Source organism: Parasteatoda tepidariorum, chromosome 1, assembly GCF_982258835.1.
Source record: "Parasteatoda tepidariorum strain Cologne lab strain chromosome 1, Ptep-v5.0, whole genome shotgun sequence".
NCBI classification, from domain to species: domain Eukaryota; kingdom Metazoa; phylum Arthropoda; class Arachnida; order Araneae; family Theridiidae; genus Parasteatoda; species Parasteatoda tepidariorum.
In genome coordinates this window covers 120,153,025-120,174,892 of record NC_141755.1, presented here as the reverse complement: position 1 = coordinate 120,174,892, position 21,868 = coordinate 120,153,025, and the positions used below count along the sequence as shown (strand labels likewise).

Below are 21,868 nucleotides of genomic sequence, written 5' to 3'. Positions count from 1 at the left end.
TTGGGCATCTCTTCGTATCATCCTCAGAGATGTTTCCCAGATAGTTGCCAATAGCACATTACATACCTACGCCACCTATAGCTACTACGTCTCCACAAAGCTTTGAAAGCTTAAAGCTTGTTTTAAATTGCGCAGATATATGCAGCATTAAGTATCTTAGCAAAACAAAAAATTTGATCTCTTTCTGATTCAAGATTCTAGTTATTTAGTCTTTCTGAAATAAATATAGGACATTAAGTTTTCTGATAAATATAATTCCGAATTAGGATAAGTGCTCCTATTTTTAATGATTCAACTGATGAAAAGCAGGTTGAGTTGAATTTTTTATGTATTCTGTAATCAGCATTTGGGCATGGAACTGTTATCTTCATATTTCTTTTAATTATGGTATCTGAGTGATTTTTATTAATTCATTCTACTTTAATATGAAATCAAATTATAATATTAATTTGATTTCATATTAAAGGGGAAGAAATGTGAGTCGTTTGTAACAATTGTTACGAACCTAACTATTATTTTTTTATAGTAAATGATATGGATGGTGTTTTCAATAGAAATGTAAACAATAACAATCTCGAGCTCGGGACCTACTCTAGTTCCGGTTAAAAAGTTTGCAGCTGCTTACTACATGTTATTTTGATAGGCGATGTTTTCAAACGGATAATTTTGTTTTCAATAAAAGAAATGAATTAGATAATTTCTGAGCTCAAATCTGCCGTCTTTCATAAGATATTAATGTTATTATGTAATTCTGGGGAGTTTGGAGTAAAAATGTGTTTTAGTTATTTTGTTATTTATTATTAAAAAAGGTGACATGGTTGCTAGATTTTGAATAACTCTCTTTTTTGGCAGTCTTGATTTGGCCTCTTTCCATTTGTTTATTACTGTTTGTTCGTGTTGCAAGCTGTGCACCATCTTACGTTAGTGTTAGCACTTTTAGTATTGTAAACACAAGCATTGTTAGCATTGTAAACATAAGTAATCAAATACATTGTTTGCAAGAATCTCAAAACACAATGATGCCAAATGACTTTAAAATACAACTGAAACAGTAACCCGGAAATTTAGGCAGTCCCGAGCTTGCAGCGTTCCCTAGTGTAGAAAACACCATCCATAGTTACAAGTCAAATGACACTCATATCTTTTGAGAGGTCTGTCAAAAAATTTTATAAAACTATATATTTTTACTAAACTTTGCGTTAATTCATTAAAATTAAGAGCATAAAGTATTAAATTTAAATTTTTAAAAAGAAACTGGGTTTTAAAACAAAAAATATTGTGATGGATCTATTTTCAAGACGAAATATTGGTGTACAATTTCTTAAGGATATTTTTATATTGATGCCTGTTTAGTGCTAGTAAGTTTTTGTCAGCAGTGAACAAAATTGTCCGCTTTTTCTTTTGTAAACAACTAGTTTTATAATCATGCATCTAATGATTTGTTGCATTAATATAGTACATAGGTTATTCCCTACAAATTGGCTATTTCCAGGTAAGAACAACAACTACAAAAATTAATAATTTTCTGTAATAAGCTACAAGATAAGGTACTAAACAAAACAAAAATAGCAGTCTCGGTTATTATTAAAATAAAATGTTTTATTATTTTAAGTATTTATTAAAGTGAGTTTATGATAGCATAGTAAGAGAATAATAATTCTAGACACAAACATGTTTAAAATAATATTTTTAATGAACATGTTTAAGTACATCCTTAGTCCTTAATTGCTTTTTGAATTATATATTATCCATTACTGCCAAGTATTAACTGTAAAATATATATATATTATTTAATTGTATCAGCTATAAGTAATAAACATGCAAATAAATTATGGACTGCCAATTTTTAACAGGTTTTGATTAATTCCATCTTTTTTAACCACTAAGAACCTACTTTTTATCATGTTTTGGTAAAACTGGTTATTAAAATCTAACCTGAACCAAATAATTACAAACGTTATCTGAGTGTTTCAGCTATTGAAAAAGCGCTCAATTCCAAAAAGATCAGTTTTAGGAAACAACTCTAAAGGTAGAATCGTATTACTGAATAAAACGATTGGTATTAATTTCATTGAACTCAATAATTCTATTCAATTGTCTCTACGATTAACCACTGAACCAATAGAAGGTAGTAAAAAGTTTTTAAAAACTGAAATTGGAACCATTACATTAATGAATAAAAATTTACACATACCTTATTTGAAACATTTTAAATTTTAATTAAAAAATAATTTAGTTTGCATGGAATGCCAGATTTTCTCTCTTCATTAACATTACACTTATTGTTTTGGGTATAAACATTTTTCCTGCATTTATATTTTGTTTTGAAAAATGACTTAAGAGAATTCCATACCCTTAAGGAAACTTTTCATTGAAAGTTCTCTTTCATCTCCATAACTAATTTAAAGTGAAGAAAAAGTGAGTTCAGACAAACCTAGAGTAAGTTATCAAGTTTAAATCGCTGAAATTATTTTTTCTAAATTTAAAAATGCGAACAAATTATTGGAAGTAACCATTGCGTAATCAGAAGTTATCTTCTCATAACTTATTTTCATTTTGATACTTTTAATACTTTATGACCAGTATTTGAAACTTTATGACTTACTCTAGGTTTGTCTGAACTCACTTTTTCTTTCTTTTAAATAAGTTATTTTAAGGTGAAAGAGAATTTACAACGAAAAGTTTCCCATGTGGTCCTTTTAAGCATAATTTTGCATTTAATAGTATAAAAATAATTCTTGATCTTCTGTCAGCACTTACAATTGTTTGGACCAAAACTTAATGTTGCCTTCTATGTTTAATCATGACGTATACACACACATAACATTTAAGTAGTATTTACGTATGCAATTACTGGTAAGAAGATATTTAGACTAATAATTTCTTTACAATGACAATTTAATGAACATAATATAACTTTAATTATCGTAAATTAAGAAAATATTTTTGAAGAAATTATCCAGATAAGAAACAATGGGTCTACACCAATTATTTTCTGCTAACCTGGTATTTCTACTTATCAAATTATTTCCTGATAGCCTTTAAAGTTTGAGCCTATGTCAGTGATCAATTTGATTGTCATTCATTTTATTGATGCTGAATCTTTTTTTCAGATGCAGAATGTACTTTAAACCTTCCTTATATTGCGTCTACAAAGTGAGACTGAACTACTTATTCACACATTTTGCGAAAAGCTTACAAAAGCACCTGCCTCAAAAATGGCTGCAGTTTGCCTGATAGTGTAAGTTTTATTTTAATGCTAAGCTCTGAATATGTTTGGATATGTATATGAATCTGTTTATGCATCACTGTATTTTAAAAAAAGTTTTTGTTACAAATTCAGTGTGAAGGAGGATATAGACCCATACTTGTACAGTTTGTTTCTATAGTTGTGCCAATCCTGATTTTAAGACCTGTTTATTTGATCCAAGTTTTTGAACGAAAATTGTTTGAAACTGAGGAAAACTTGTTTTGTTTAAAACTTGAATCATGTAAACTAGGGATGCACAACCTTTTTGAGTGAAGGGCCACTTGACAACAGGTTGACTAACGAAGGACTGCACATGTATTTGGACATGTTAACAGCAAATGTAGTAATATTTATTTATACATTAGTGTTCTAATTTTTTTTTTATCAATAAACTTAGTAATATATTTGTAGAAAATTAAAGGTGTTCAAGTATTAAAATTCATTAAAAAATGAAAAACTAATACTTTTTTTAAAAAAAATTGCCATTTTTTATCATATCAAAAATAGATTTATCAAAATAAATAAATAAACATTGGAGAAAAGAAGTGCTTTTTTTTAAATCATATTTTGCAATACAAAAATTCATTTTAAAAATAGATTCTATTTAAAAAAAAAAACTACACTGCTCATTGAATGAAAGTAGGAAAAAATTTGGTACATAATTAAGTAATATAAATGTTAAATTCCAAGCATAACAGAGGGGAAATCACACAACTATTTTATTCTAAAATATATATTAAATATTTTTGAAAACAAAAAGGCTACTGGAACATGATACTTTAGGGTTTAATTAATTGGCATAAAATAATAAAAGATCCTCATAGTTAAATTGCAAGTTAATTAAAAGTACTTGTGACAGAGGGAACGAATGAAATCCCATATTTTTGACATGCAGTGTTATTTATGTTAAGATCTGTGATTTAGACCATCCGAAACATTATCTGTAACTTTTTTTAAAATTATCACATTTCAAGGTAGGTAAAATAAATTATTATAAGATTTTTAAAATTGCAAACACATTTTTTTCAAGACCAAATAATGCATTGTAACAGAGAGGACATGAAATGTAACAAAATTTGACAAAAAGTTAAAATGAAATATCATTATTATAAATTACTCTTCGGTTATTTAAAGTTAGAGTTGACATCACTGCTATAATTGAAAACCATGCTACATCTTTGTAGATATATTTGAAAGCTTTTATTTTACAAGACTGTGTTTAAAAAAAAAAAAAAAAAACAAGTGTTTGTTTCTTTCCCAATTTCAGTTATTTCGGCAACAATATTAACTACTAAATTTTTTCCTAGAGTTTTTTACAGTTACAAAACTATCTATTGCACAATGATTATAAAGTAAAAAGTCAATTGAGCGATTGTCACAAGTTGTTATATTTAGTAATTCTATATAATTATTAGGTAAACAACTATGATTTTTATAGTAAATTTACATTTTCGTGAATAGCATATACACATTTTATATGGTGTTTTACCTACACATAAAATATGGATAGGTCGTAGTACAGCAAACTTAGATTTGCAATTTTTTTGTTTGGATGGATCTGCTTTGATACTTGATAAAATTCCATCAAGGTGCACATTTGACTTTGTGGACTTTCTGTTCATTTTCTTTGACAATCATACACTCAGCTCTACCAGAAGTCTGGTAAGAAAGTTTATTAGATGAGTAGAAATTTATTACAAGCCTTTTTTGTTTCATCAGAAACTCGGTTACTAAGCTATTTCTTTTGTTTTGGTAGTAAGGTTATAGAATATGCGAAGAACAGTATAATGTTTTCTTGAATGTACATATAATGCATGGTTGATTTTTTTTAATACCTTTCCCCAATGCCTAAAGAATACTATAAAGAAAATATTCTTCCTCAATTTCTACTGCTTGTATCAGTGCATTTTTATTTTTCCTTTATCTTCATTTTTTTTTTCAATTTATCAATTTTTCTGTTAAGTTATTTTTTCAAAATACTTCTGTTATCATAAATTTTTGCTTCATATTCTTTATCTTTCTTCTCACAAATATCTTTATTTATCTGAGAGAATATAGAACATTCTAGTTCTATATTCTCTCATTCTTTCAGCTGCTGTTTTCCCCATACTGATTACTCACTTAAAAAACTTTTAACTATAAACTAAGTGCAATGTCAAATAAAAATTGCACAGCTTTGTATAAAAAGTGTGCTCTAATAGTGCAGGAACTGGTTTAAACTAATTGAATCGGGATGCATTAGCACCTGTTTACATTCCTAGAGTTCCTTAATGGTCAACTTATCAATTTTGCGTAACAGAGGAGGTATTTAGTTTTGTCCTCTCTGTTATAGGAGAAACTTTAAAATTTGTATTTTTTTTTTCTTCAAAAATGTAACATAGCATGCTTGTACTTAAGGACTTTATTGTAAGACCTTAAGAGAATAATTGTAACAGAGGGGACAAACATATTTTTGCGAATTTTTGACTTAAGCAATAAGAAAAATTTTTTTTTACAGTAATCACTGCATAATTAGACTAAGGAACAATTTATTTTACAATATAAATCAAGCTGTATGTAAAATCATAATATTTTTAATGACCTATTCTTCTTTAAAGGAGACAGTTTTTTTGGTAAAATAAGTCGAAATCATAAAGCCTATCTATTTATGATAAATTTTACTATACTCATGCATAACTCCAAAGAATAACATTTAAATTCATAAATTACAATGGATTTCCTTTACAATGATACCAAATACAAGGATATTGCTCAAACTTTAAAAATTCACTACTGGTTTCAGTTGGCATGGAATTCAACAAATACAAATTAAATACTTTAATTGAACAAAATTTATATGTCTTAAACAAAAGCCTAAAATGAAAACAAAACTGTTATATTTCAAAATAAAATCTAATTTTTATTTGGTAATGTACTTTATTATTTCTTTTTATTGATTATTCGATTTTTCTATATAGTAAATGTTTTCTTTTTTTAATTGAAAAAAATCACTTAACCAACAAAAAATCAAAATCAAAACTACAAACAGTGAGCTGTTTAAAAATTCATGTTTTTCGCCTCTTTATGAATTTCTCAGGTTCCAAAAATATATTAGGGGTATCCATTTATATTAAGGATGTAACGAGTATTTGGCCCTTTTGTCAAAAATTCAGTTGGTCGAAGGATCAGCCAAATATTAAGCAGAATAGTTTTTAGAAAAATAATTTTTTTTTTGAATTTGTATAAATATGATAAAGATAATATAAACTATATAGTATTGTTTATTATTAGATATATTTTTTACACAAATTTCTTAAATTTTAAAATCCCTGTTTCTGCACATGGCTAGCAAATTTATCATATACAAGACAAATGGAAAAACTAAATTTGAAGAATTGAAACTAGATTAGTTTACATTGAACCACAAGTTTTGGCTTTTTTTAAAAATATATATATATGTTTTCAGATAAGTAAATTTCATCATTTTTTCGATACTTTTAATTCTAAGAATTAAGAAGGATTTTTTTTTTCATTCTTGCTGGTTTCATTATAACTCAACATTTTAACAGAATGTCTCATACTATTAATTTATTATCACTTTTTCCCTGTGCTGTAATATGAATAACCAGTAACATAGAACTGTGATTTTCAATATTAAAGTTTTGTTTTAGGAAATTTAATTAACTTTCTTTTTGATTAACTTTTCCTTTTACAAGCATTTTTTTAATGAACATTATTACTTCATGAACATTATTACTTCATTACTTAGTAGTTGGAACATTACAATTTTCTTCTTCTAAGAATATGCTAATATAAAACATTTAAATTGAGATTTTCAGCATAAAATTTTCATTAAAAAAATTAAGAAAAGTTTTTGTTTATATCTAGCTGTTTTTTTCTTTTTAAGAAAAATTCTTTTTCATGGACTTTTTTATTGTAACGTGGCATTTTCAAGAGCATTTCCGTTACACTTAATTGTTTCTTTTTTTTTTTTTTACTCTTTCTAGTAATTTTGAGGCCTTAGAAAAGTAAAAAATTCCGTTAAATAAAAATAATAAATTAAAAAATGAAAACAAAATTTCTAATTTAAAGCAATTTCTTAAAAATCAAAACATATTGAGAAATTAGCAGATTTTAGAAAAAAAAAGAGGACAATTTCGCGGCAAGACCTGCAGCTCTAATCATGAGAGAAAATGAGAAATGTTGCATATTTTCATCTTCGTTAAATCGGATTACCTATTTCATAATATCAGTATTTTTAATTCATTGTTTCTATAGAGATTCATTTAGGGATTCTTAAAATATTCGTTGCATTGAAATTTTTGCTATTTTGGAATTTGACTATATATTTTCTTTGATGTAGATAATGTCTGGTGAGCTAAGCTTTATACTTATCTGAATTTAAATTTATTCTCCATTTTTTTGTATTGAGTATATTCTTCAATCATTAACAAAGTACCTAATGAAGAGTTGAATATAGTTAGTTACTATTTAAATAAAAATTAGTGTGTTTATTTTATTAGTGAGTTGGCTGCCAAAGTAAGGATTGAATTACTTGGAACTTACACTGAAGACAATGCTTCTCAAGTTGGAGATGATACTCATAAGTAAGCTATGTACATTCTTAAGTTTTTAGTGCATCACATAATTATAACACTATTTGAATTGAATGTGAATTAGTTCACTGTGGCAGAATTTTTTTAAGCCATCTGCAACAAAACTTTCTGGCACTGATATCTATCTGCAAGACACTTTTAATAATAGCAAACGTATCTGCTACTAATTTAAATTAGAAAAACGTTGTGTTTACAAAAAAAAACTATAATACTGAAGCATCTATTTTATCTTTCACGTAAGGCTAAATCTGAAAAGGGATTCAAGTTTTGTTGGTTTCGCGATGGTAAAATATTCCTGAGAAAATATGAATCGTCCAAAATATTATGTGTGAAATCATCTCAAGACCTTAATATTCCATCCAACTGAAGAAACATTTTTATCTGTGCCGGACTGCCTAAAAGTCGAAAATTTGGACGATCTAAATTATTTTTTTTACCTCAACCTGTAAGTTAAGCATTAATATTTTACATATAAATATTAGAAGTTTAAGAGGCAACTTTGATAATTTTATTTCACATATTTCTAGCACGATTGAAAATATAAGTGTTATAATTATGTCGAAAATCTGGATTTACCAAAATGAAACTAATTTTTACTCAATAGATGATTATAATTCATTCTTTAATTGCAGAAATAATAATCGCTCTGGCTGTGTTTGTGTTTTTATTAAAAGATGTCTTGATATTTCAGAGTTAGCTGTACATTTTGTTTCCGCAGAATCTATATTACTTTATTGCAAATCTTTAGATTTATTATTTCTATCTTTATATAGATCTCATGATTTTAGTGTTGATTTTTTTAATACTGAACTTAAAGTAATAATCTCTAAACTTAAATATCCTAATATAATACTGATGGGTGATATAAATATTGATATTCTAAGTGATGATTTTATTACTCATGAATATATTAATTTGTTATTCCAATTTGGATTTCAAAGTTATATAGACAAACCAACTAGAGTAAATTCCTCTTGAAATTGCATTGATCATGTCTTCGTAAAAACAAATAAATTTTCAATCAAATCCGGAATATTCATAAATGACATAAGCGATCATTATCCAACCTTTTGCAGTATTTATAACGATGAGGTAAATAAAATTAAGGAAACTGAAAATAAAATTTCAATCAACTATAATAAGCTCTATAATTATTTGTCAAATTACAAATTTAATTATAATCCTCAAGATTCTCTTGATCAACAATATCAAAGTTTTGTTTTCAAACTCAATAATTTAAAAAATAATTTTAAATATATGCGTAAATTAAACAAAAGAGCCAAAAATAACTGGATGACTAGTAATATCTTGATTTTAATTTGAAGAAAAGAAAAGCCATTTAAAAAAACTAGAAAATATCCATGGGATATTATTTACAAAACAGCATAGAACACTATAGTTTCTGAGCTTAAGAACTTAATTAAAACAGCAAAATCAGAATATTTCAAAAACAAATTTTTAAATTATGATTCAAATAAACAAAAATGGGATCTTGTAAATAGTTTTATTGGTAATCAGAGCAAATCACCTACTTTACCTGATATTTTAAACGACTATGAATCTTCTGATCAATTCAATAAATCATTTGCAAATGCTAACAGTACCTCAAACCTAAATTCAAACAGTTTTCAAATCTATATTTCACCAAGTTTAACCTCGTTTGTTTTCCTAGAATTGAATGATTGTGATGTACTTTACTTGATAAATTCTCTTTCTAATAAAAACTCCTATGACTATGACGGTATTAATGTAAAATTATTTAAACTATTTGCTCTCAACAATATAAATTTTATAACTAATTTCATCAATACCTCAATCAAGTCATCCATTTTTCCAACTTCTTTAAAAAGAGCAACCATAACTCCTATTTTTAAAACCGGCGATAAAAATTGCTTATCAAACTATATACCAATTTCTATATTACCTGTTTTTCCAAAATCATTGAAAAAGCTCTAGCTGATAAAATGAACAATTATGTAAAACATAAAAATTTTTTCTCTGAAAATCAACATGGATTTATTGAAGGCAAAAGTACAGAAAAAGCTCTTCTGGAATTTTTAAAATTTATCCATAATAGTATTGCTGAAAATAAGATAACAGTAGCTATATTTCTTGATATATCAAAAGCTTTCGATAATATCAATCACAATCTTTTAATCAAAAAATTAGAATTTGCTGGTTTCAGAGGAATTATTTTAAATTGGTTTATTTCATATCTTTCAAACAGAGAACATAGAGTAAAAATCCGAAGTAATTTTAGTAATTATATTTTTTCAAAACGTGGTGTTCCTCAAGGATCTATTCTAGGACCCTTATTGTTTATTATATTCATCAATGACTTTTGTCAACTCAAACTTTTTTGGTAAGATAATAACATATGCTGATGATTCCGTAATTTTGTATTCTTGCACTGATTTAAATCAACTAATTTTTCAAATTGAATCTGATTTACACATAATTTCAAAATGGTTTGCAGTAAATGACTTAAATTTAAATCTAAATAAAACTAAATACATTTATTTCAGTTAAAAAAAATCAGAAATTAACTTAAATTAAAAATTTCACTCTCTCTCCTGTAAAAGTACTAATGAAAATTGTCAATGCTACATTCTATAATCTGTAAATAATATCAAATATTTAGGACTATATATCGATTCTAATTTGAAATGGAAAACACATATTAACAATTTAATTAAAAAATTGCGTTTTGTTTTAGTTAAATTTTATCACCTTAGGAATGAAATTCATTTTAATTTTGTGAAAGCACTCTATTACTCCTGGTTTTATTCTTTAATTAATTATGGTGCAATAATATATAGCGGTGAATATAAAACTAATTTACTTCCTTTAATCTCAGTTCAGAATAAATGCTTCAAGATTGTTAATTCTCTAATTATTATAACTACTACTAATATATATACAAGAATTAATCTATTACCATTTCGCCATAATGTATTTTTTCGTATTTTACTCTATTTACACAACAATAAATTAATATGCAAATTAAAAACTAATGTGTCTGAAAGGAGACCAACTGAAATATATGAGATTCCCCACTTTACAAAAGAAAATTCACGAAAACAGTTTTTTTACTCAGCACCTAAATTATACAATAAATTACCGTTTCAGTTGCAAAACATCCAAATATATTCTTTTAAGCATGCTTTATTCAATTTGTTATGAACATTGACGATTTAGATCTATATTTTTCACTTTAAAGGAAGCATTTGATTTTTTTATACCAGTCTTGTGCCAATCCAAATGAATTTCTTATGTTACCTTTGTTATTTTTTTATATAGTTTCATGCATTTTTTTCTATTATTACAGTGTTCAACAATATATGATGTCTTATGATGAGCAAAATAATTTATAATTGTAATATCCCCCCCCCCCTTTTCTTTTTTTAAAATTTCTATTTTAAATTTATTGTATTACCTTTCTTTGTCGCCTGGACAGGGTTTTCCTCTTGGAGACGAATATATATTCTTTATATTTATGTGTTCGTTTTTGTTCCCAATAAAGTTATATTTGTGTTAAAAAATGAAAAAATTTAAAATATATATATACTTTTTTAACTGAACATGTAATAATTTTTTATTCTAATATTATGGGTGATATTCTCACATTTTGTTGGTGGCGAGCAGACAAATTATTTCCTTCGTCACATTTTGTAAATAATCATCGCAATAAAAATACTGAAATCCATAGTAGTAATTGCCGTAGAAAAGATCAAAGACGAAATCACACAAATCAGACTCCTCAAATGCATGTTTCGTTTCCAGATTAGGTTGTATTAAATAATATTGTATAAAAAGTATCAGGTTTAAAAACTATGGGGAAATCAATAGCAATAACTGCTAAAAATTAGATGGAATCAGTGCTTTGAAAAGTAAATACTCAAATGCATGATTCTAATACTTTTATTGTTTGAAATATATCGGGATATTTAAAAACCATGTGAAAGTCTATATCAATAACTGTCAAAAATTCAATCAAAACATTGCATCGATTTAAGATACTATTGGCCTAAATTGAATGCGCACAAAATTTCTTATCTAAATGCATGATTCAAATATTATGTGTAAGTTTCTGCAGAAAATAAAAGTAAATTTTTTTGTTCTTAAAAAGAAAAATCTTTCTGCAAGAACTCTGTAACAATCTGCGACAATGTCGCTGCGATTCTGCCACAGGGGATCAGTTATTGTTATAGATTTATATTTAGTTCTTAAAAATCATTATTGGAAAGAAGTAACTTGTTTTTTCCCAAAGTATGTAGGCCCTCGATATATCAATATGTATCTCTACAACAATATATTAATTTAGTCCCCAAAATATTGTTGTTACGAGGTTTTACTGTGTTAAATAAATGAATAAACTTTGAATTTTTACATTTGTTTGGATTTAGTGAGGATGACCTGAGAAAGAAAAAGATAAAGACTGCTTCAAATAATAAATTTTTCAATGAGTAGTTTTATTTCATATATATTTGTTTTACTTATTGACTTCAACAACTTAGTACTAAAGGTAGCTTGTTTAAAGAATAAATTATGGTTTAAAAGTTTTTAAAATATAATAGTTTGAAATCACAAACCAAAAGAATTATTCTTATTTATTTCATTAAAGATCAGATAAGAAATAAAATTGGGGAGTTTATGTATATGTTTTTTTTTTAAAGTTTCAACTTAATTATGTAATCCTTTGGAGTTTAATTTCTACAATTTTTTTTCTAGATAACTACTAAATATTCTATTTCTATTTAGTTTTTGTCCAAATCAAATCTAATTTGGCTAAATGAATTTGATATTCAGTTAAAAGTAAGCGTGTGTGTCTGCATCTTTTTGTTGTTTCGGTGAAATTCAGAATTTCATTTGGCAAATTTAAATTCCTCTAGGGTCTAAAGTGTATGTTCCTGGTACCCTTATTTAATGACACCCACCTGTTCCAAATTTCAATAGTGTCGACTAAAATCAGAATTATTACTTCATAAATGGGCTTGCTGCTCACCTCCATAGACTCTAGATCTTTCCCGATCCAAACAGTGTCGTGCACAGGGAGGACTCCCCAACCGAATGCTTTGGTGAGATTCTTGCCCTCTCATATGCAACTCTTCTCCCTTTTGTGAGATATTCTCAATTAAAGGTTTCATTTTCCACCCTGGGAAATCGAACCTTAAAATCTCTCGATCTATGATGGCTATTATAATCAAAAAAAGAGTTCTTTGTCAGAAACTAGTTATTTTGTCATGATCATGCAAAGTCTTTGAAAATTATTTTGCATTTCGTTAATACATATGTTGCTTAAAATATTTTTAGTGCTTAAAAAGTCCTTAAAAGGTGCTTATTTTTTGTTGAAAGATTTGGCTACTAACCCTGAAAAAAATTATGTCAAATACGAAACTTGTATGGTATATAAATTTTTATAGATTTTTTGCACTCAAATATTTTAGGGTTTTTCACTTAGTGTCACAATTACCCCTGCTTAGTACATTAATTACCAAAAATTTTGTTGAGTACTTAATATTGAATAATGGATTTTATACTTGTGTTGTTTCAAGTTTATCTACTTATGAAAAAATTAAAATGAAAAATAATTTCAGAAGAATTTAAAGAATTTTTAAATTACTAAGCTTTTGTTTTCAGCAGAGCGTAAGAATTTGAAAAGGTTTTTCCTTTCATTTTTGCTTGTGCAAAAATTCTATGCTGTTTTTTATAATTATCAAAAGTATTTCATTATTTAAACTTTAGATTTTATATAATGCTAACAATGCCTGGATGAATATTTTTGGATTATTTTTTATCAAGACATGAAATGACACTAAAAATTTACTCATTGGTTTGATTTTTATTGTTATTTCATATTCATACTTAGTTATTAATTTTTTTTTTCAGAAATGAGTGCTTTATGTTTTAATGAAAATTGTTTTGAAAATTATTTCACAGGTATTTATTTGCACAAGGAAAGCAAGTTTGGAAAAAATGGGAAAAAAAAGATTTTTTTTGCTGATCCAGGTGGGTGTTTTTATTGTTTATAAAAATGTCTTAAGATGCTCACTGATCCATGACTAATCAGTTGTAAAAAAATATTAAAACATAAAAGTTTGGAAATTTTCAAATTCTTGTGCTATTTTTTCTATTATATTGTAGCAGTTACATATAAATTGTGAGAGACTGTTTTTCAAATAAATTTTTATTTTATGAGAATAACTATGATTTTTAACAACTTTAATTTTTATTGTTATGTGTTACTGGCAATTAGATATAAACAAAACATTTTTAAAGAACATTGCACTTACAAAAGGGAACATCACCATTTGGAAACACACTGTAGACTAAACACTTACTGGCTAATTTTGACAATTAGATAGAAATGTTGTCTAAATATCACCAGTACAGCCATATATCATTAAGAAAATTACATTAAACTCATTTTTTAAACTATTCTGGTTTGAAAATAATTGTTAGTTTAAACTGTTTCAGATTTGAAAAAACTTGCTATTGTCTAATTATTTGCTTTTTAATTTATGAATAATTTAGGAGAATAGTATTTAGTTTTAATATTTTTCAAATGTGAGTTTTGAAAAACGAAAGTAAAACTAAAACAAAATATATCTATTAGCTTTTATTATTAATATAATGACTTGCATTTTTTGTGTATGTTATGTTCAAACTTGTATTTGTTCCCCCCCCCCTCCCTCTAAGTAATAGAGGAATATCAAATTCTTGCTATATAGTATATTATTTATAGTCTGTTATATCCCTGTGTTATATTAGCATCAGTATCAATTCAATAAAAATATCGATGTTTTCTAAAAAAAAATTATCATGCAAAATATTTAGACCATATATCTTGTTTAGTTATAATCTTTTTTCAATTTATTAAACTTATGCATGTGTCTTTCTTTAATATTATTTTTTCTATTACAAGTTATCCACAGTATAATTTTGCAATGTGCAGTTACAGAGAAAAGAAGTCAGAACCTACGGAAATGGTGTACTGTAGATTTTGTTGAACTAGTGCTTGGCAATATGTTTTCTATGTTTTACTTTATTTACTTAGTTTTCTAGTTTGTATTTAATTAATATGCGTAAACTCCAATAACTAAACTTCTGTATCTTACAAATTATTCTAAATAATTTGTACAACCAATTTGATAGACCTTTAACTGAAACGAAAAAAAATAAGAATATAACACGATTATTACACTAAACTACTAATCTGAAAAAATTAACAAGCTTACAAGATTTTAAGCTTTAGCGATTAAAACTCAACATAATTCTTGTTGGATTTTTCTTATTCTGGTCTATTTTGAATAAAGAGTTTTCAGTGCAAAACAGTGCTGAACTGCACACTCAGTGGAATGGTGGTCATAGTGTAACTTAACAAATATGAACTCTAGTAGAAAACAAGCAGGAATGGGGTTAATCAGACCGTAATTTTTTTTTAGAAACATTTTATTTGTAACAAATGTCCTATATGTGAACTATATTGAATTTTTTACTTACTTTCGATATGAAATATGCTCATTTTGTTATTAAAAAAATTGGCATTAGTTTTGTGTATTATGAAATCCGATTTAAACTAATAAGATTGGTATAAATTTTTTTTAAAACCGTTGTTGAACAGCTGACCCAAGTTTTTGGGTCCATTTCTGCTAATATTCAACTTCATAGCCTTGTAATTTTGAACCAATCCTGAAGATAAGGAACCTCCTAATTAAGTACCCCCAGAAGTATGATTTGTAATGGGAACATGGTGGACTTTGTAACTCGACACATTTAACTTCCGTCAGTCACTATTTACTACACCGGGAGTCTTTGTCTGGCGGGGATCAAACCCATGACCTCTGGGACATGGGCCCATAATCCTACCTACTAGGCTATCCCGGCCTTTGGTATAAATTGTGTCATTTTTTGGAGTGCAATTTGTTTTTGGGTTTGTTCAGTTTGAAATAAACTAATTTATTGTTCAGATTGTTTTTGTCTCATTGGCTCTAGGATCTGAGATGAATCACCAGTTAATGTTTCATAATAAAATTAATCTTTGTTAATGTGATAGTGGTTTTCAAAAATTACTTGTATTTAATGGTGTTCTAACTATTTTTGCTACCTTTTCATTTAAGCAAAAGTGTCATCTGAAATATGTTACTGTTGTCTGGAGAAAATCTGTTGCTGTAATATTTTTATTAAACTTATTGAAATTCAAAAAAAGAATGAAGCAAATTGAGCATTTAGGGCAACATCAGTTAGTGCAGAAAATAAATGCATCTCTGAACAAGCATCTACTTTTGTTTGAATAAAATCTCTTTGTACTTATAGGATTTAATTTATTATTTCCCTTTTCTTGTTTTGTTTAATGCTACTTCAAATTTCAGATCTTAAAGGTTTGAGTTTTTTCTTCAATGCGGTTAAAGAAGGTGATAGCTTACTTTATGCCAGTGACGATGAAAATAGTGCCATCTATGGGTCATGGCTATGTACAGGGCTACAGGACAATGTCATAAACCAACTCCTCTTGTTCAACCTCAAACCAGCAAAAACTCTACCATATCTAGATTACAAGAAGGTATGTAGCAATATTTGGCTTCAAAAATTAGCTCAAATGATTAAATCTTTAAAAAAAAAACTGAAGAGTAAATATTTTGGAGAAAGGATATAAGTACTTTCCAATTATTTTCAGATAGCTCTCATCCCACAAAAAATTTTTTTAATTTTTGTATCTACTGATGAGATAGATACAAAACTATTTTAGTAGAAAAATATATGTGAGTATAAATATATGTGAATTTTCTATTTTATGTTCTGAGCTTCAAAAACAAATATGGTAAGTAAAATATACCAATTTGATAGCACTTTTGTGTGAATAAAAATGTTGAAAGTTGTAAGTGTTCTAAGGTTCTACAATCAATTTTTTTTATTAGACAGCAAATTTAATGAAATCAGAGCTCCCACGGTCCTTAAAAACTGCTTAATTTTTATTTTGGAAAGTAAGGGCCCTTGAAAGTACTTAATTTTGATACAAAGGTTTTAAAAGTCCTTAATTTTTCAGTATCACTATGGTTGATAGGAACAATTTTTCAGTTCAATTTTTTAAAACAAAATGCCGTTCTTTTATAATTTAGAATTAGACCATGCATAGAGGGTAAAGTATTTTAGAGAGACAAAAATGAATGTGTGGGAGGGGGTTATGGCAAGGGGAAGAAAGCATGTACTTTCATTATTGTATTGGTTCTTTCGTTAATGTATTCTGCATTTTGCCTGGAATGATACTCTATGAGGAGAGTGAAGCATTCTAAAAAAAACGATTTGTGTGGACGTGGGGGATACTGCACATGGAGGAGATAGTGCTTTTTTGGAGAGATTGCAGTTTTAAGGTATCTTTTGTAAAAGGAAACCTATATAAAAGATTATAAACTCAGGTTTTCACCGAGGTGGAATTCAATCATTTATCAATTATGCTTATCAATTCATTAATGAAATTTAATAGTTTTTTTTTAATTAAAAGTTTCTTAGTGAAAGTATTTCTTAATCACTGTATCGGTTATCAAAATATATTTGCAATTGTTAAAATATATAATAATTCATTTAAATATGTTTTTAACTTAAAATTAAATATAACTGATATGTATTACACTTTTTAATGTCTTGCTTTCTATTTATATTGCTTGAATATAAATATTCGAGCATACTTGTTATTTTATCCTTATTTTTTAATTGAAAACAATATTTTGAGTTTAAGGAAAAATTTTTACTGTAAGAGAAAAACAAGAAGTAATGCCAATTAAAAGAATATATATTTTCTTATTAAAAGAATATATATTACAATATATTTGCTTCCTTTTAAAATTCATGGTTTAAAATTATACAACTAGGCTTGGTCATTAGTATATTGTAATAATTTGTATAATTATGGCTACTCGAAAGGATAAATTATGACTTTGTTAAGCATTTTATAATAAAATGGTTCAATTTTGTAATTATTCACTAAGTTTGAAAACAAAAAATTTACATTAAATTGAAATGTACAGTAAATTCTTCGAAAGTTAGTTTATCTTTTTTTTAAAAAAATATTGTTCTTTGTGCTTTCTTTTTCTTTAGACTTTTAAAGGTTTAGTTATTAATGCAAATTAATACGAAAAAGGAATTAAAAAGTTAAAATCTACTTGCAAGGTAGTAGATTTAGACCTTTATATGTGGTGCCATAAATTTTGAGTTCTTTTAAAAAAGTATAATTTTCTTCATACCTTGTCTAATTGCATCAATACATCTTTGTTTTCAGTAATATTAATTTTCTTTATAGCATTATTGTTTATGTATAATTCATTATAATATACTTTTTTCATTTCAAAATAATATAAATTACATTTCAGTACTTGGTAATGTATATATATATATATATATATATATATATATATATATATATATATATATATATATATATATATATATATATATATACAAATGGGTGACAAAATAATACGAACACCTGTGAAATATCAGAAAATCTTTATTAATAGGGAGTTGGGCCACCCTTTGACTGAATTACAGATTTAATACGACGTGGGATCGATGCATAAAGGTCATGGACAACGTTTAAAGGAATATTAAGCCATTCCTCTTGCAAAGCGGCCTCTAGTTCCAAAAGATTTGATGGAGGTGGGAATCGGGAACGAAATTTAGACTCCAAATATTGCCACAAATGTTCAATAATATTTAAGTCCGGATACTGAGGGGGCCATGCGAGATGCTCAACTTTATTGTAATGCTCTTCGAACCATGTTTGAACGCACCTAGCGGTGTGGATAGGGGCGTTGTCGTCTTGAAAAATCGGTCTCTCTCCAAGGAATACAGTCTGTACAGAAGAATGAACTTGATCCGCTAGAACGCTTAGATAGTCATTAGATTTGATTCTCCCATGCAGACGTACTAGTGGCTCAAGACCACGCTAAGATATCACACCCCAAACCATAATGGAGCCTCCTCCATATTTCACAGTTGGTAAGAGGCATTCAGGATCAAACGCTTCTTTGGGTGATCTCCAGGCATAAACGCTTCCGGTGATCTGAAATAAGGTGAAGGATGATTCATCGGACAATATTACCTGCTGCCATTGCTGTGGGGACCAGCCTTTGTGACCTCTACACCACTGACAGCGCTTGAAAGCATTGGTTGCTGTCACCAAGGGTTTACGAATTGCCACTCTCCCATAAATGTTCGCTGCATGAAGTTCTCTTTGAACAGCTCTTTTTGAAACAGGGTCCTGAAGATGACTGTTCATGTCTGATGTTATCTCGGATAACGATTGCTTGTGTTTTCGAGCTACAACGCGCTGCAAGACACGTCTATTCCTATCATCAAGCTTTGACTTTCGGCCACTGTTTTGCTTTGAAGACTTCGTCTTACCTTCTTTCATGTATGCTGTCATAACGGCTGATACAGTACTTCTTGCAAACCCCAAAAATTTTGCTGTTTCTGTCATCGATGCTTCACTTAAACGCGCCCCAACAATCATCCCTATTTGGAATTCTGACAGGTCAGACATTTCACCTCATAAAAGATAGTTAGATAAACTCATGCAACACAGGTGACTAATGTTGAGAGACTGAAAGCTTCCTCTTCACGCTCACTAGGTGGCAGACTTCTGTTGCAGGTGGCGCGGCTGTACTGCAGGTGTGAAATAAGTCACACTTTTTCACAGGTGTTCGTATTATTTTGTCACCCATCTGTATATATATATTTAAATACAAAACAAAAATTATTTTTTTAAAAATATCTTATGATAAAATGGCTCACGCACACACATCACTTATTGAGTCTTATGCCACTTTTGCATCTTAGTTTTCTTTCTTACATTAATTAGTCTTATTAAAGTTTTTTATATGTTTAACAAGATGATTTAGTAATTTGTAGTTGGATAGAGAATTTCTTAATATATAACTAATTGCCCTTTCTTATTTTGCTTCCTTCGCGTAAACAATGTGGAGTTTTTTTCCGGTCTGAAGAACTATTTAAACAGTTCTCTTTTAAATATTATTATTTGTATGAACTGTTACATTAGAGGATAGCTTATTTTTATGATAGGTTCACTACAGAATTTTTACTTCTGTGAAAAATTTATTTATTCACAAACATGAGAATAACATAAAATAAATCATTAGCAACACAAAAATCAGAAAGAGTTTTAAAAAATAACAGTTTCTGTGCTATTAGCAAATCTCAATCTCAATATAATAAATTTAGATGCTTGGTTATAGTACTAAAATAAGCAAACACTAGACTAAATATTTTTAAAAGACTGACGCTTGCCTTTCAAAATTCTTTTTTACATAATATTCATTATTTCTATTTACTACCAGCAGAAAGATTACCCTACTTTTCTTGAATACAAGGGCAACATATTAGGAAAAAGATTTTTGCAATAATCATAGAATTTAAGTTATAGAGTAATAAAATTTATAACATACTTATAGCAAGTCTATGTTAAAAAATAAATTGCTTTAAGTTAAGGGCAGGAAATTTATTGTATCTCTTAAATAAATCTTTCTTCAATTTAATACGCCTCCATATTTCAATTACTCTGTATAATGTACTAAATTTCCCAAAAAATTTTAAAAAAATATGTTTTTCAAAAAAATTTGGTACATGCAAATGGTAAAGATACCACTTTTAATTGATTTATTGAATTTTTATACCAAATGCTATTGTTTTATCATTTTCCTTCAATAAATGCTTACTCCTAATTTGAAATTTTTTATGAATACATTATCAGTTATTTGACATTTTATTAGTTCTCACATAGTTTATTTATTTGCTGTTTAGACTTATATGTCAAACTGAAAGATTGTTGGAGAAAAAAGAGGAAAAACTTTGCATTAAAGTGCTGCAAACTTTTAAAGAAATGATGTCATTAGACCCAGACTATGGAGAACAGGTATGTTTAGTCTTAACTATCTACTTACAAGGGCAGTAATTAACCAGTAACTTTTGATTCTTATTTGTTCCTATTATAAATGGTTATGAAAGCTTAAGTTCTGATAACGACCAAGTGTGTTTTTTTTTTATTCATTGTTCTGCTTTTATTATACTAATAGATTACAAAGTTTGTCATCATTGCAAATTATTGGTTTCTTTTTGTTTCGTGTCAAGTTTCAGAAAAATATTAAACAAATCTTCACTTCGATTTTCATTATTATTACATGGTGCGTAGCGTTTTTAAAAAGGACTTAAAGGTGCTTATTTTCGTTTTTTAAAATCCCTTGAAGGTGCTTTTTTCATTGGGTGTTTTTAAAAAGTGCTTAATATCCCGAAAATGAACTTTTTTTCTTTCTTTACCATGTCGACTTTCGCGCGTTATGCAAAAGCATGCTTTTCACATTGTTCTATTCAACGTCTTCACAATTCATCCAATCACAATCTATTTCGGCTTCCTGTCGGTCCATAGGGTCTGAAAGCACCAATCATTTTACATGTTTGATGAAATATTTGATAGTACATGTCTACTTAATACCCAAATAGAAAAGGTTTTGAATCATTGCCATTTTAGCATTTGAACACAGCTGATTTCTGCTCCTTTGCCATTCAACTCAATGACACTCCTTCAATGTGTATAGGTTGTTATCTCAAACTTTTTAATCAAACATATTATTTTTCAACTCAAATACTTTTTTTATTTAAAAGATGTCAATTAAGTGATTTTTTTTTATTACTATAAAAATTATGTTATTGCAGATTACTAAAACTTAACAAACTGTTATACCTGCTTAACACACTTTACTTTTACTTGAATTACTCTTATATTTTTTTCCCCAACAGATTGTCACAACTTTTTTTTTATATTTTATTATTTACCTTTAAATTATTCTTTTTATATTTATATATATTTTTTAATTATTTTATTTAAGTGTGTTGATTGTGAACCAAATTTTTCTTTTATCTGGTGCATGAAATTCTGGTGAGTATGATGCTTTTGTAGCATATAGGCTTTGTTCTTGTCTTCTGTGGCCTTTCTGCAATCATTGTCAAACCA

General features: G+C 27.5%; 1 protein-coding gene across 7 annotated transcripts in view; it reads left to right on the top strand.

The window, feature by feature from the left end:
• Positions 1-124: 124 nt before the first annotated feature.
• The window catches only part of LOC147816808 (inositol 1,4,5-trisphosphate receptor-like), a 35,502-nt gene continuing 13,758 nt past the window's right edge, over positions 125-21,868 (top strand). For 2 of the 7 annotated variants that reach the window (XM_087158429.1, XM_087158441.1), the window contains exons 1-4: positions 137-309; positions 3,114-3,241; positions 7,753-7,836; positions 13,786-13,854. In XM_087158429.1, the coding sequence (XP_087014555.1) occupies positions 7,806-7,836; positions 13,786-13,854 (100 nt within the window). In that variant the 5' untranslated portion in view covers positions 137-309; positions 3,114-3,241; positions 7,753-7,805. Of the gene's footprint in view, positions 388-3,113; positions 3,242-3,572; positions 3,594-7,752; positions 7,837-13,734; positions 13,855-21,868 lie in introns of those variants that run through there. The other 5 variants (XM_087158442.1, XM_087158416.1, XM_087158427.1 and 2 more) reach the window with 5 other exon arrangements.